Source organism: Panthera leo, chromosome A3 (assembly GCF_018350215.1).
Source record: "Panthera leo isolate Ple1 chromosome A3, P.leo_Ple1_pat1.1, whole genome shotgun sequence".
Taxonomy (NCBI): Eukaryota; Metazoa; Chordata; class Mammalia; order Carnivora; family Felidae; genus Panthera; species Panthera leo.
This window is the reverse complement of record NC_056681.1, coordinates 51,220,208-51,233,545: the sequence shown is the minus strand read 5'-3', so window position 1 is coordinate 51,233,545 and position 13,338 is coordinate 51,220,208. Positions and strand designations below refer to the sequence as shown.

At 49.6% G+C, this 13,338-nt stretch overlaps 1 protein-coding gene across 3 annotated transcripts in view; it reads left to right on the top strand.

The window, feature by feature from the left end:
• SH3RF3 (SH3 domain containing ring finger 3) overlaps nt 1–13,338 on the top strand; it is a 371,367-nt gene that overhangs the window by 203,730 nt on the left and 154,299 nt on the right. For 2 of the 3 annotated variants that reach the window (XM_042931822.1, XM_042931823.1), the window contains one exon: nt 6,123–6,398. In XM_042931822.1, coding sequence (XP_042787756.1) covers nt 6,123–6,398 — 276 coding nt within the window. The remainder of the gene's footprint in view (nt 1–6,122; nt 6,399–13,338) is intronic. The other variant, XM_042931821.1, reaches the window with a different exon arrangement.

Here is a 13,338-nt window from a genome sequence, read left to right as displayed (position 1 = left end):
GTAGTGACATCTCTATCACAAATTTAATTTGTGAACTAGAAGGTGGGGACATTCTGTTTCAGGATTTAATACCTGATAAGGCCAAGGAAATCATGGCTTTTCAAGTAATTCCAAACCTGAGAGTGTCTATGTTCTAATAGGAAATACATGAATGGTAACTTCTACAGTGGTACAGAATAAACACTTTGCCTTGAAAACTGCTTACAAGCTGTTGAAATCGTAAGTCACACCTCTGATCCTCTGAATTAGTCAGGATACAGGCCGAGCTCCCCCAATATGGTGGCTTAAGTAAGGTACAGTTCCTTTTCCTCACGTCACAGTACAGAGATCTGTTTTACATGGTCATTCAAGGAGCAGGTTCCTCCTTTTGCTCTGAGTGGGACCTTGGAGTGGAAAAAGCTGGCTCATCTCCACCCCTCTGCCATTCAGGCTGTGTAAGGGAGAAACAGGAATTAGGATTTCTTCCCAAATGTCATTATGAAATGGGGTCCAGAATTGCACAAGTTACTTTCACATGCATTCTTATGACTGTTATGACACATGGCCATGGCTATATACAAGTGAGGCTGGGAAATGAAGTTTTTAGCTGGGTGACCTTGACCCCAGTTGAAACTTGGAGTATTTTCACTGTCCAGAAGAAGGAGCAAGTGGATATTGGGGTGTAATTAGCTTTCTTTGCCACCTTTGTAGGCCCTGTGAGGCTTGGCACATTTATGGTCAGGCAGCCTCCCCTATGGCCCACTCACCAACCCTGCAACATGCCAGGATGTATTTCCCCAATGACTGTCAACTTTGCCATGTCTGTGTGAGCCAGGCCCATGTCTGTGTCCAACTGTGCCCAACTCCAGCTCTGTGTCTGTGTCCAACAACTGTGTCTGTGTCCAACTCTATGCCTTTGCTTGGCCTGGTTCCTCCAGTTGTAATGCTCTCCTCTTAGAGTAGTCATTGGGATTTTCCCCATTTATCTGGGCCCAGCCACTCCTAGCAATAGGATTTTTGACTATGTGGACCCTGAACTTCATATCCTGGGAAAAATAATGTGCAGGGGAAGCTCTTCTCGCCAGGGGCTTAGCCCAGGCCCAATCCTGGGGAGTTGGTTTGATTGGTCCATATGTTCATTTGTTCAGTAGGTCTTTTGAGCATGTGATGTATATCAGGCCAGAGGTCAGGGATGCAGCATCTGAACAAAAACAGGCACAGTATCTGTCCTCATGGGGCTGATAGTCCAGGGGGCCCTCCACTGGTAACATGTAATTAGAACCTGTGCTAACCACAAGTGTTGCCTGGGAAGCTCTGAATAAGAGAGAACGGTTTAGTCCTTAGAGTCTAAAAAACACGGATGAGTTGTTTGTCCACATTCTTCACCCCAGCTTGCTGGGGAATCTGGAAGAGAAAGACCTGGCCCTCCCTGCCACACTGCCCTCCCCCTATGCTCCAGGCCCCACTCCCAGGGAAGCCAGCGTGACTTAGAGCCTAGTCAGCAATGTGGTGTAATGGAGGCACATTTGTCAAAGCCTGCTGCTGCGGTGATCTCCATAAAAGATGGAGATGGTGCTGCTGTGCATGTGTGAGCACCCATGTCTCCACAGGGTAGAGCATTAAGCCCACAGTAAGATTTGTGTGCTACATCTGAGTAATGAGCCATGAAATTGACATTATAAGTTTTAATTATTATTAATGCCTTGCAGGGGTGGCTGGTGTTAATTATCCTGTAGGCATCCCAGATGCATTTCCATTTTCCTTTTATTTCTTTTCCTTAATGTCTTGAGCCCGTAGAATGCTGGCTCAGTGACAACGTTTGAATAGGATTCCTCCAAAGGGAAGCACACAGTTGAAAGGTTATAAGGAGCAGAGAGGAAATGGCCACACAGAAACCCACTCAATTTCCTTGGCCTGGGAGAGTCCTCGCGGGTGCTGCCTCCAGGCCCTGTCATGGACTAATTAGTTAATCTTATAAAGAGCTTTGAAGATGAAAGGTGCCTTGGAGGTCTGAGAGTCCTAACAGTGAGAACCAGCAGGTTCCCACTGCTCTGTCCCCCTGAATAAACCTCCTCTTGGTACCATCCCCGACTTTTATTGTTGCCCTCAGAAATGTGTCCTGTGTCTCAGTTTTGCTCCCTTAGGTGCTGATCTTTGGCAGTCTGGGGAGGGGATTCTTAGATGGGCTCTCTCTCCCACTTCCCTTCTCTATGGCTCCCTCTTTCCCCTCGCCCTCTCCTTGCCCACCCATGTGTGCACACCGGAGCATGGCTGAGCCAGCCAGGCTGTGCTGTGTGCTCTGAGCCCCATGATCTGACCTCAGGTCATCAGGTGGTTGGCCCTGACTGGGCCTCCACTGCAGCCGTGGTGAGGATGTGTGTAGACCACTCCTGCCCTGCTTCTGTGGCTTCAGATGCCTCTGGCCCCTCTGTTTCCCTGATTCACCCACTAGAACAACTGTTCTTTTGCTCCTCTGTGCAGAGCTGGGATCGGCACCCTTATTCTGGATCTCTGTGAGACATGCTGGTTTACAAGTGGTGCCATGTCAGATCTGTCTGTCATTTCTGACTTTCCCCACTTCTGGTCCTCATCCAGTCCCTATCTCAGGAATAAACTGAGCCTATTTAAATGAACAGACATGCATGGGATACCTGCCATATGCCAGGAACTTTCCTATCCTGAGGCCTTGGTTTAATAGGGGCTGGGGGTGTGATGGAGTAGAGGCTCCCAGACATTGGAGAGCACAGCCTGCTGCTTCTGGGTTTGGGAGGGAGAGCCTGGAGCCAAGGAGAGAGAAGCTCCAGAGGTTCCAGAAGCATGTGCTGTTTGTGTGCAAGGATGCTGGCCCCATGGCTGGCACAGGGAGTGGGGAAGAGCATCGGGGGCTGTGGGTGGAAGCTGTGTTGAGGCCAGTGTCGGGGCATCCTGAATGCCATGCCAAGGAGCTTGGTGCCCCTTCCTCAGGGTAGTAGGTAGCCCCTGAAAGCTCATGAGCCCCAGGGTGACAGGATTAGCTCTGTTTGGGCATCTAGCCTCACAGTAGGCTGCCTGGGGCCAGGGACTTGCTGCTGGAGGTTTGCAGTGGTGTAGGTGAGAGAGAGGAAGGACCCAGCCATGGGGGTAGAGGCATGCCTGGTGCCTCCCTGAGAGCCTTCCAGTGGGGTCAGTAGAACTTGAGGACTACTGCTAAAGTCCTTCTCCCTAAAGGGAGAAGATGGGCACACGGCGGGGACAGGGTACAGGACTGGCAGTGGGCCAGCAGTCCCTGACCAGAGTGAGGAATGCAGGGAGTGTAGGCTCCAGGGACAGCCATGGGATGTCCATTTTGAGAAGTCAAGTAAGCAATTAGATTGGAACTAAGTTCCCTTGGAACTTGGAAGAGAAGTTGAAAGCACAGAGAGAGGCAGGTAGATCTGGGCTGTGAAAGGCATTGGGCTGACCAGGAGGTCTGGGGTCACAGTGCCCGGATGGATGGGGCCATGCCGATTTTAGAGAGTCCTTGAGAGACCAGGGCCCCTGGACGTCAGCAGTACATTCCTTATACAGCCAAAAAGACACACTACTCACAAACACCAGGCCTGGAGCCAGGCCACCTAGGTGAGAACAGCCTCAGGTTCTTGTCACTACTCCCAGGCCCTTCCGTGCACCCCAGGCAGGTCGGGGCCAGGATTGCACAGCATGCATGAGCAGTGTTTGTTTCAACTGAGTGGTAGAGCTGGTGGTAAGCGGGCCAGAGTGTGGATGCTGGCGTCCCCTGTGCATGGGGAGGACGGAGAGCTGCGCATGTTCAAACAGCATGGCGGTGCACAGATGGAGGTACAGCCCATAGAAACAAAAGTGTGAATCTGGCCGTTCTTGCTCTTCTTCATTATCAAGACTAGCAAAAATGACCAGCAGCCTCAGTGTGTGTGGCTCTCCAAATACTGCTTTTGAGCACTGCCCTCTTAGTCGGTGGGGAGGGGGGACGGGGGGTGGTGGTGAAAGGAAACAGAGTCTGTGGCAAAGTGAAGGTTTCTTTTCTGCACTGAACTGAGGCCCATTTTCAAGTGTGACTGTGGGTTCTCTCCTTACTGCCCCTTTAACACCTCTTACCTCTCAGTGGGTATCTCAGCTTCTCCATGTGCTCAATAGTGAACAGACTCCTGTCATGGAAATCAATGTAATATTTAACTTTTAAAGTTGTGGTGGACTAAGTTTAAATAGAACAAGAAAGCTACTCTGTCTTTTTGTAAATTTAACCTCACGGTTGCGGCAGGGATTCTGGGAGGGGTAATTATTTGCTGTCGGGGCTGCCCTGTGCTTGTAGGACGTTTAGCCTCCTCTCTGGCCTCTACACATTAGATGCCAATAGCACCCCACCTCCCAGTTGTGACAACCAAAAATGTCTTTACACGTTGCCACATGTTCCCCGGGGGGACAAAACTGTCCCCAATTGATGACCCCTGGGCCAGGGGATGACTGGCCTTTGTGTGGCAGTGAGGTTCTTCTGGTGATTCACAGCCAGTAGCCCTTTCCATTCTTGTCTCATCACAGTACTTGTGCTGCAAATCACCCCTTTGCTTCAGCCCTCTGAAATTGGGGCCTGTTATGGGCTATTGTGCTTAGAGTACAAAGCTAGCCAGGATGAGTATTATTGGAAGCAAACTGATTTTTTTTCCCCTCATTGAATTCTGCAACGAAAAATCCTCTGGTGTTACTGTTTAATTGGTTAGTGGTGGCTGTTTGTCAATTTGCCAGCAGGTTCTCTCTTAACTGCTGTCATTTGACATCGCTGAAACATAAATGCAGAGTGATTGAGTTGCCAACATGCTATTAAGTCCCCTACAAAGAGCTTTTCGATGTACTACTGCTTCAGGCTTTTGTGGTTCTATTGATTGATTCGAATACTAAAGAAATCCTTGGCATAGACAGCCCTGGTAAGAAAATGCGGCTTCTGTCAGGGAAATTGTTGGGTATTGACACAGGGACAGTGGTGGGTTTTCCTTTGGTTTTCCTCTGGCAGAGACTTGGCCTCTGGCAGAGCTTACTCAGTTGATGGGTGTTGTCTGCCCACACAGAAGAGCAGCCACTGGTCTTTATGAGACAGGTCCGGTTAAGTTGGAGGAGCCCAGGAAGTGGATGGTGACATCGAGTTCAAGTTTCAGGGTAGTTTGACTGACTCCTTATTTCAGAGGAGCAGAAGATTGCCACAAATTCCTTTTGGCTTCAGAGCCTGTAACTCACCATTTAAGGCCAAAAATGGCAGATCACTTTTGAAATGGTTGGTTCATCTTTGACAGGATGACAAGAACATCCCTTGACATTAAGAAGATACTGTTTTATGGTCTTGAAATTGTACTTCTGGACCAGACTGCCATATGCATCAAAAAGCTATTTGTCATTGGTGTGTGTATAGGGCCGGGGCAGGGATGTTTGTGACAGCCAGGGACCACTTGTTAGAACTTCTAGTGCATTAGGGACCAATGTCCCAGGGTTGGCCTCCACCTTCCATGGCCAGACTGTCCCTCTGGGCTTGACGTCACAGGTGTATGCCATTGGTTGTAAGGCTGTGAGTGGGAAAGTCCCACAGTCAGTGTGGGTCCGTCCCCTTGACCCAGGAACCCCCTTGACACATGTTCTGAGTTGTGAAGGTTCAGAGGTGCAGTCTGGAAAATCTTATTGGACAATAATTGTTGGAAGTCTGGCAGCTAGAAATAGCACTCAGTGGAGGACAGTTCAACATAGAGTAGTAGATGAGAATATTCCAGAGCCAGCCACCTGAGTGGGAATTCTGCAACCCTTATGGAGGTGAGGTTTTGAGCCAGTTACCTTCTCTCTCCCTGTGCCTCAGTTCCCTCACCTGTAAATGATGACAATTTAGCTCCTCCTTCAGAGTTCTTTTTGGCAGAGTGAGTTAGTTCCTGTGGAAGGCCCCCCTCTCATGTGTACTATTTGAGGGGGGACTGCCATTACAGGGACCACCTTGTCTTGGCAGGACCATGGGCTTGAGTGTTCCCATACAGGGCATCTATTCCTTTGAAGTACTTCCCACTCTAGAGCATTCTATATGTGCCCACACAGCATGGGAGCCCCTAACCTAGGCAGATCTAACCTGGCAGCAGGAAGGCCACGTTGAGTAACCAGATGCTATGTTTTGCTTTCAGACTCTTTCCCAGCTTCCCTATGGGAAAGCTCTCTACAGTTATGAGGGGAAAGAACCCGGCGACCTCAAGTTCAGCAAGGGCGACATCATCATCCTGCGGCGCAGGGTGGATGAGCACTGGTACCATGGGGAGCTGCACGGGGCTCATGGCTTCCTGCCCGCCAGCTATATCCAGTGCATCCGGCCCTTGCCACAGACCCCGCCCCAAGGCAAAGCACTTTATGATTTCGAGATGAAGGACAGAGACCAGGACAAGGACTGTTTGACCTTCACCAAGGTAAGGGAGGTCTCTGTGAACACTGCCACCCACCCTTCTCAATTCCCACCTTTCTGCTGATTTGAATTCTGGCTCCTTCCCGAGACACACTCTCTCTGCTGTGCCTCTGTAAGTGGGGAGAACAGTTGTCCCTACTTCCTGAGTTTTTGTTCAGTGGAAAGAGATGGCACGCAGCCTGATAGGTAGCTCCATCTGAGAGCTGACAGGGGGCTCTCTGGGTAACAGACACAGGACCCTCTGTCACCTGAGTCATGGTGTCTCAGTGACAACTCAGGTACAAAGGCATGAAGTCTCTCCAGGACTTGCAGGCCCTGGGAGAGGAGGCTTATCAAGGAAGGCTGCTGCAGAGATCCCCTTTGGCTCACAGGAACGTGGTGGTAGGACCCAGAAACCAGCATGCCACAGCTGCATCCTCTGGAGCACCAGAAGGCAGGTGGGCAGGTGTGCTTAGGGCCAGGATTGTCTTGGAGAGAGGGACTCTGGTTGGTGACAAACTAAATAGCATTTACCAGCAGGATTGTCCTAGCAGAGCCCAGTGAGATGTGGAGGGGCCTGGTTGTTAGTCATCCCAGGCCTCTGAGGTTGTAAAGCATTGAGAGACCTGAGGTGGGGCCCTCTACACCTTGATGTTCCCTTCCCAACCACAACTGACAAGCTCCATTCTCATCTGTGGGCATGCCTCCTTCCTTGTTTTCACTCTTACACATACTCCTCTCTGTGCTAGGCAAGGCAGGGACTCCTGAAGCACTTATTTCTGCCCAATGTCAGTAATAGCAGTTGCTCTTTACAGCTTTCCCAACACGCTCATGCTGTATCTCAACTGCAAGGTGGTTGGAGCCCATCTTGCTGATGTTGGAACCAAAGCTCCATGAGGCTGAATGTCACTCACCTGAGGATGGTGGCCTGGGCCTCTCCTTCTGCTTTCTGTGTTCTGTTTCCCATCTGTCCTGCTTCCCTCCCTCCACCCTAACCTTGTGAGTGTGTACACAGTTGTAAATAGCAGCTAGAACTATGAATCTTTGACTTTAAAGCCCACGTCCTTCCCACTTCTGAGAGGCCATTGTTATTTTCTTTCTCCCCATCTGCTTGGTACAGAACTTGGCTGTGGTACTGAGCTCTCTGGAGGGCTGCTGGAGTGCAGTGCACACCATTTTTGAGCAAAATTGGCATGTCCTGTGCATGGCTGCTATTTATGTCTTGTTCCATTGTTCAGACTGACAGTGAATAATCTATTTTTCATTCACGGATTCAACTCTTTCTTCCTTTCTTTCATCAAGGTGTTCTAATGTTAATTCTGATTGTCATCTGGCTGATGCAGCTTCCTGGGAAGCTGTATCCAGACCTTTTTCCCCCTCTCCCTCCTCTCCCTCTCCATCCATCTCAGTCTGAGACCTAGAGTGGCAGGCTGTCTGGAGTGCAACGGCAGACAGAGCCCCCGCTTTGCTCACTTCTCTGCCCAGTGGACTCTGGACAACGTGCCCAAGGAGGAGAATGCCCTGGAGGCCTGTGATGCTCTGTACTCTCACTAGTGACCACGAGTAGGGACCCCCCTCAACCTCTTGGGTTCTGGTTGGGCTTTGCTAAGGAGACAGACTCTGTTACAGCTCTAGGCTTCTCTGAGCTCAGCTTGCTCCAGGGACAGACACAGCCATCCTTACAGAATAACATTAGAGGAGGCTATTTGAGCTAGGAGAGGTCAATTTGCATTGACCTCTGCAGAGCCCTAAAGCCCCCAGCCTCCTTTGATGTGAGCAAAGGCCTGCCTTCACACCACCATCATAACTTGCTGTGTTCAATGAGCCTCTGCCTGGGACACTTGACTTCAGGGTGAATACCAGAGCCCACTGCACAAGAGGATAGGCATTTGCCCTCCTATCAACAAGATGTGTCAGCCTCCAACTCTGCAGGGCACTGTGCTATACCCAGGGGACACAGACAGACCCACTGCCCTCTAGAGCCTCAAGTGTAGTGGAAGAGGCAGGCAGTAGCAAGTCAAGAAATAAGTGTTCAAAAGTCAGCCTCAGAGAGCAATGCTGGTAACCCAGGAGCCAGACTAGGTATTTAGTGAAGTCTCCAAAATATTCAATGAGAGAGCTTAATGTTTGGTATTTCAAAAGAAATAGTAAAGTGTAGTCCTCATGGGGAAAATTAGAACTCAGGCCTCCTTAGACTCATTCTGTGGTTAGCACTGTTCTTAGTTATGATGATTGTATCTGGGGTGTGAGCAGGCATCACTGTTGAGGTAGCTGCCGTGAGGGCTTCTGGGGAGATGATATTTGAGTTGAGATTGAGGAGCAAAGGTGCTAGGAACAAGAGGGTCTGGGGGTCTCTGGCTACATAATGTGATGCTGTTCCCACAGGAAGCCAAGTACGAAGCACTCAGGGTGTTTTTCATGGGCTTTTATCCCTTGAATCCTGTGGATTAAGGTGGACAGTTAAAGATACCCAGGCGTGACTCCCAACGAAAATTGTTCTGTGACATCCACCCCCTACTATGTTCACATAACCTTTTCAGGAGCACCCACTTTTGCCCTCCTACTTGGATTAGGGTACAACCACGCCTACCAAGTACCTGTTCTATTTGCAGCTCTCACCTCTAAACGTCTTCAGACAAAGCCTCCGAAGGACATGAGTGATGAATCATGACTCTCTTCTACTCAGTTCATATTTCCTCTTACCCACACTGCTTGCCTGACATTTTCCTTCCATGTGCATCTGACCAGCTCATTTTTTCCCATGCCCAGGATGCTGGTTCCATTTCTGACAGCCTCCGTTCATATCACACCTCAAGTAACTCAGGGCTTGGCATCCTCTGGGCTTGGCATCACTGCTTCAGACCAGTTTGGTTTTGCCTGCGTGGAATGCTTTGTTGTTTGTGTGTGTTCCCATCTGCAGTCAGCAAAGAAAGTGGGGTCTCTAAAATCCATGGATGGTGCTAGCTTACCTTTCAAAAGCATCATTGTGATGAGATTGGTTGGGTTTTAAAAGGCAGGAAGCAGCTGGATCAAAAGATTTTCACCCTCGGCGTTGGCTTTTGAACAGTCCTGTTAAAATTGCATTAATTAAAGTCATTCTAAAACCAAAGTCCTTGTTTCATTTAAGAAGAAAATGAATAATTACCTTTTGTAAATCAGCTATAAAAAGCATATTTGATAACTTCTTAGTAGTCTCACTCCAAAAAGCTGGGCACGTGCAAATAGAGACTAAAGGAAAGAAGTGCACTGTGCCCAGCGAAGCTCTGCTGGCTGCTCTCTTCCAAGCTCTCACGTGAGGCTTTAATGCGTGCTGCCCTCCTCGTGCACAGAGAGGGAATGGGTTTGCTGGGGAGGCAAGCTGGGTGCAGGGATCCCACACCTGGTGCACCCTTGGTGCAATTAGGGATCCCACGTGTGACCTTAGGAAAACACTCAACCTTGCTGGGCCACTTCATCTTCAGGGTCAGGACACAGATACCTACAGGGGGCTGCTGAGGGCTAAGTGATCTAAGTAAAGAGCTAAGCTTAGGGCAGCAGACAAGAGGGGACCTTGAACTCTTTTCTTTTTATGGACGCTTACTCCATATTACCTCATTTTCAGTCAACTGCAAAATTCAGCAAATATGCATGGAGCCCTGACTATGCTATGTAAATTCCAGTTTACATGAGAACATTTTCCTCACCCTACCAGGGAGCTGTGCTGGATGTAAAGGGCCTGGGGCTGCCCTTTGGTGAATTCACTCTGTAATGCTCAGGAATCCTGAGAGGCTGTGAGATTTTCTCAGGTGGTGCCTGGCTGACCCCAGAGTCACTTTTGCACCCGGCTTACAGCGGGAACTTGAGGTTCTCTGTGTTGGACCAAACCCCATAGTGGGTGTGGCCACATGAGGCCACAGGACAGTGGACAAGGGGACAGTTCCCTTCCAAGCCTCACCTCACACCCTTCTCCAGGGCCTCAGGGATGCTCTGAGTTGGCAAAGAGTTGTGTAAAACACTGCCACACTGTTGAGGTCACCACAAGACCCTTCCATATGATCTTATTCTGCTGAATATTTAATCATCACTTCCCAAAAGTGTGGGACTTCTCTTTTATGAGAATGAACCCAGAATTAATCCTAAACTGTGTTCTTCTGATGCAGGAGATAGGCTTAGATAAAAATTAAGTGTAGAAAGTTTGGGCTGTAAAGTCAGGTAAACAAGGATACAAATCATAACACTTTTTTATTATTACATGGTAACTTTGGGACATTTGCTTAGTCTGTGAGTCTCCTTTTTTAACTGTACAGTGGAGTTGATAATAGGATTCAATGAGCAAAGGCATTAGAGAACTGAGCTCAAAATAGGCATTCGATAAATATTTGCTTTCTGTGCTCTGCTTATTCCTGTTTCAGGAAAAGGTGAAGTTTGGTCAGATACTTATCACTTTCTATGTTAGCCCAGAATGCGCACAGGAAAAAAAACACCCTAAGACACACACTACTTGGAAAGCTGAGAATTTGTCTAGTGGGTTAGACCCTTATATTTTGGTGGCTCAATCTCAAGGGGGTGTGAAATCTCGGCCCTGGGTCAAGACTGCTGTCCCCATTGCTGGGCACCTGGGCCTTGGCATATCTGCTTTCTCCTGAGGGGCAATCTGAAAAGCTTTCAGGGCTAGAAAGACTCAGGAAGCTAAATGGGATGAGCCTCTGTGCAGCCTTCCTCAGAAGTTACCAAACAATGTCAGTCACCTTCATGGCTCCTGGCTCCCTCCTTCCGGTTGAGCAGTAGCCCTATAGTCACCTCTGAATGTCAGCTCCACCTGGGTGGAGGAGTCCCCTTTACTAAGGGGACCAACCTCGCATATGGAGGAGGTGACTAGGAGGGCAGTGGCAGCCTGGGGGCTGCTGAGGGATGTCCTTGCCCGAGCCCTTGTTTGGACATCCAGGCAGGGGTCAGAGAAACTGACAGGGAATCTTATATATTTGAGGTGGAACATGGGGTGTGTCTGAAGCTTTGTCAGGAGATATCTTCAGACCCGTGCAGAATGTGAGCTCTTCCCTCAGGACTAGCCTCCCAACCAGTATGCCCTATCTGGCTCACTGTGGGCACCCCCAACTTTTGTACCCTCAGTGGCTGGAGTATATGTACCCCACCTCTGCTCAGAAACCCCCTTGGCTTCCAGTCTCCTCAGAGCCAACATCAGAGTCTATACTGCCTGCAAGATCCTACCTGACCCAGCGCCCATCTCCTTCCCAGACTTAGTTCCAGTCTGCCTCTGGCTCACTCCACTCCCAGCCATGCTGACCTCCCAGCCCCTGTCTCTCCATCTGATCCTGCTGGCTCCCCCAGGGCCTCTGTAGCTCTCCCCATGGCCTGAATGCCCTCCCAACTTGTCTTCACATCCCTCAGAGTGGCCCCTGCTGATGGAGTGCCCTCAACTACTACTCCACACCCCCATTTTCTCCTCCTGACAAGGTAGTGTGTATATACTACAGACTGTTGTCTGTCTCATGGTCTCCTGGCTGGAGTGCAGGCTCCCTGAGGATAGCCATCCTGCATTTACTAACTTCCTATCCCCAACTTGGGACAGTGAAGGGCACATAGGACTTTGAATACATATTTGACAGGCTGAGTACAAGCACTCTGGCTTGGCCTGAGCAAGAGGTAAGCTGTATTTGCTATGGATAGTATAAATTTATTTTTGTCCAGCCTCCTTGGTCCATTCATTCATTCATCAGATGTTTATTGACACTAGATTGTGTTCTGGGTGGGCCAATGTGTGGGAACAGAGTCCCACCTTCAAATGCTCACAGCCCATAGTGGGAAGACCAGGAGAGGGATCATCACAGCACCTGAGCCTCTGCCCTGCTGGAGAGAGTGTGTATGTGTGCATGTGGTATGTGTGCCCCTGATGTATGTGGGTGTGGTGTGCGTGTGTGTGCGTGTAGTGTCTGTGCCTGGGATGTGTGTGCATGTGTGTGGGGTGGTGCATGATGGGGAGAGCTGCAAGCACTGAGGAGGGTGTGACATCTGACCTCTGGCCTCTCCACTTCCACCTGGGCCCACCCTGTGGCTGCAGGCCAGACTTCCTCGAAGTGTGCATCTCTGTCCTGGAGCTTTGCCTTTCTGTGAGCGGTTCCAGGCCGCTGGCAGCCTCTGGAATTGAGATGGGGTAAGCAAGACGGGACAATGGGGAAGGCCCCCTGACTTCTGGAATATCATGGCTCCCTAAGTCCTCAACAGCACATCAGGGGGTTAATGGCAGCAATGACTCTGTTAAGAGCCTCACCTAGAACGGCCCAGAGGAACAATTTTGTATTATTTCTACAACAAAAGGCTGAGGGAATTTTTGAACTTTTCCCTTTTTAATTTCCATTTTTTCTGAGAAGCAGTGATTTTGGCACCCTATCTATGGCTGGCTTGCGTTCTGACAGGGAAGGACTCAATGACAGGGTCCCCAGTCATGCTGTGGTGAGAGGTGGCTATGCCCATGGCCGGCTGAGCAGGCAGCCAGCAGTGAAAGGATGAAAGGAAGGGCTCCCTCTGGTCTGGCTCACACTGCTTCTCAGAAACCACTTTGAGTGTGAGTGAAAGGAGAGTGGAAGCACTCGAGTGGCACTCCAGAAGTACCTGCTTGCTATTCGTGGCCCTTCAGGATGTTTCTAGCTTCTTTATATGTGTTGTTGCCACACTGGTCATTTAGGAGAGGAAAATATTAGGTCCTCAGAGGTTGGTTTATCCAGACTTGCTGAAGGAACTCTCTAAGGTTTTCAGTGGACATGATATTTCAGGCTGAGCCCCTGATGTGTAAGCTATGACATTTATGGAGTTGTATTTCTGAAACAGTATTGAAGGACAGTGTGCTCAGCCAGTCACCTTCAGTGGCATCCAGAGGGCTTCTGTGTGGACACAGGCATACCACTCTCCCTGCTCTGCTACACAGCTTCTGTTCTTAACAGAGCCCCTATGCCTGTAGATAGCAGACT